This window comes from Propithecus coquereli, unplaced genomic scaffold (genome assembly GCF_000956105.1).
Source record: "Propithecus coquereli isolate 6110/MARCELLA unplaced genomic scaffold, Pcoq_1.0 Scaffold12, whole genome shotgun sequence".
NCBI classification, from domain to species: domain Eukaryota; kingdom Metazoa; phylum Chordata; class Mammalia; order Primates; family Indriidae; genus Propithecus; species Propithecus coquereli.
Genome location: NW_012136080.1, coordinates 2,344,076 through 2,346,262, shown reverse-complemented (window position 1 = coordinate 2,346,262; position 2,187 = coordinate 2,344,076). Strand labels below are relative to the sequence as shown.

The 2,187-nt window shown below is 37.0% G+C and overlaps 1 protein-coding gene across 1 annotated transcript in view; it reads left to right on the top strand.

Annotated features, from left to right (window-relative positions):
• The window catches only part of KAT2B (K(lysine) acetyltransferase 2B), a 152,606-nt gene that overhangs the window by 106,213 nt on the left and 44,206 nt on the right, over window positions 1-2,187 (top strand). Inside the window, exon 10 of the mRNA XM_012663159.1 lies at window positions 658-836. Within this exon, the coding sequence (XP_012518613.1) occupies window positions 658-836 (179 nt within the window). The remainder of the gene's footprint in view (window positions 1-657; window positions 837-2,187) is intronic.

The following is a 2,187-nucleotide window of genomic DNA, read 5'->3' as shown; positions in this document are numbered from 1 at the left end:
ACTACAAGGAGAAATAAATCAGCTAACAGTTGAAGGTTTAGACAAACTTCTCTGAGTAATTCATAGATCAATCAGACAAAAATACCAGTAAGTATCTAGAAGCCCATAAAACATGATCAATAAACTTGAGCTAATGGATGTGTAGAGATCAAAATTGGAAAATACACATTCTTTCCAAGAAGACACTGCACATTTACAAAAAATTGATCTTATTTTAGGCCATAAAGCAAGTTTCAAAAAATTTTGATGTTTTAGTATTAGTATCATAGAGACTATGTTCTCTGACCTCAAAGGGACTATATTAGAGATTACTAACCAACAATAACTAGAATCATCCCTTGCATTTGCAAATGAAGAGAAATGTACCTTAATTCACGTATCAAGCTAAAAAATTATCATAGAAAATAGAAAATATTTTCTATAGATCTGGGGTTGGCAGTTATTGTGACCACCTACCTTCTCTTTCCCACTTTCCACTGCCGCCTCTTCCCTTGGTAAAGGGAGAGTTGATCTCCATACCCATCAATGCTATTAGAAAATTAGTTGGATTAGTTGGTATGTGTTACCTCTTTTGTGTTTTAAACCACCCATCGTTTGCTTTTTATTTTGATCCTCACAGGAGAAAAGAGGAAAATGAATGATTCTCATGTTTTAGAGGAGGCCAAGAAACCCCGAGTTATGGGGGATATTCCAATGGAATTAATCAATGAGGTCATGTCCACCATCACGGACCCTGCAGCGATGCTCGGACCAGAGGTTAGCAGGGTAAACTTGGGCAGCCAGCTGGTAGGTCCTGTCTGCTCTCCCGGCCACTCCGGCTTTCAGAAATGGGGATGGTAATGCTGAGAGTTAGCACGATATGTTTCCTGGTTTGCATTTAACCTGGTAGTAGGAACAACTGATCAAGAAGTAATTGCCCTTGATGAGAGTCACATCACGGGGCCACATACTCATAATCTTACACAGTTGAAGGCATCCCCCCAACTTTTTTTGTTTTTGTTTTTGAGATGGGGTCTATGTTGCCCAAGTTGATCTTGAACTCCTGGGCTCAAGCAGTCTTCCCACCTCAGCCTCCCAAGTAGCTGGAATTACACGCCACTGCATCTGGCTTCCCTCAGCTTTTTATCTTGAAAAATTTCAAACCCTTATAAATGTTGCAAAAATTCTATGATAAAAATCTATAGACTCTTCACTTAGATTCAGCAGTTAACATTAATGCCACATTTGCTTTTCCTGTTTCTCTCCTTCTTGTCTCCCTCCCTCTGTCTCTCTCTCTCTCTCTCTCTCTCTCTCTCCTATGAGTCATTTGGAACCATTTCAGAGTTAAAAAGCACATGTCATAACATTTCACTCCTGTTTTTGCATGTATTATATCTGATAAGAATAAGGCTATTCTCTCACATAACCACAATTCAGTTATCACTTTTAGAAAATTTAGCATGGTTACAGTATTTTCTAATATAGGGTTGGCAAACTAAAGCCTGTAAGCCAAATCTAGTTCACTGGCTGTTTTTATAAATAAGTTTTATTAAAACATATTGTCTGTGGCTACCTTTGCCCTGCAACAGTAGATTTGTATAATTGACACGGCATGTGTGACTGGCAAAGCATAAAATGTTATCTGGCCCTTTACTGAAAAGTTTGCAGACCCCTAGCCTAATATACAACCCGTGTGCAAATTCCCCGTATATCTAAATTATGAATTTTATAACATTTATTCCTATCATTGAAGGATCAGTTAGGGATTGTGCATTATGTTTAGTTCTTATCTCTTCATCTCTTTAGTCTCCTTTAATCTAAAACAATTTCCCAGTCCTTTTTTGATCTTTTGCAAGACTATTATGCTATTAGTTTTGCATAGCATCCCTCTATTTGGATTTGTTCATTGTTTACTAATGATTAGATTCAAGTACAGCATTTTTGGTAAAAGTACTGCTTTTGCATTGCATCCAGGGGAAGGGTGGTTTAAGACATTTTTGACAGCTTCCAGGAAATGAACAAATGGCTTGGAGATTATTTTACAACATTTAAAACAATTTTTTAAGTGTGGTTCTGCTAGATTAAAGTATCAATTTTTAATTTGTCTTGTTTCCATAGGGGTTTATTTTGTGATATTTTGTGATATTGAGGATAATTCCCCTTCAGTTCTTCAGAGAACTGGAATGTTGTCCAGCTAATTTTCTTTCT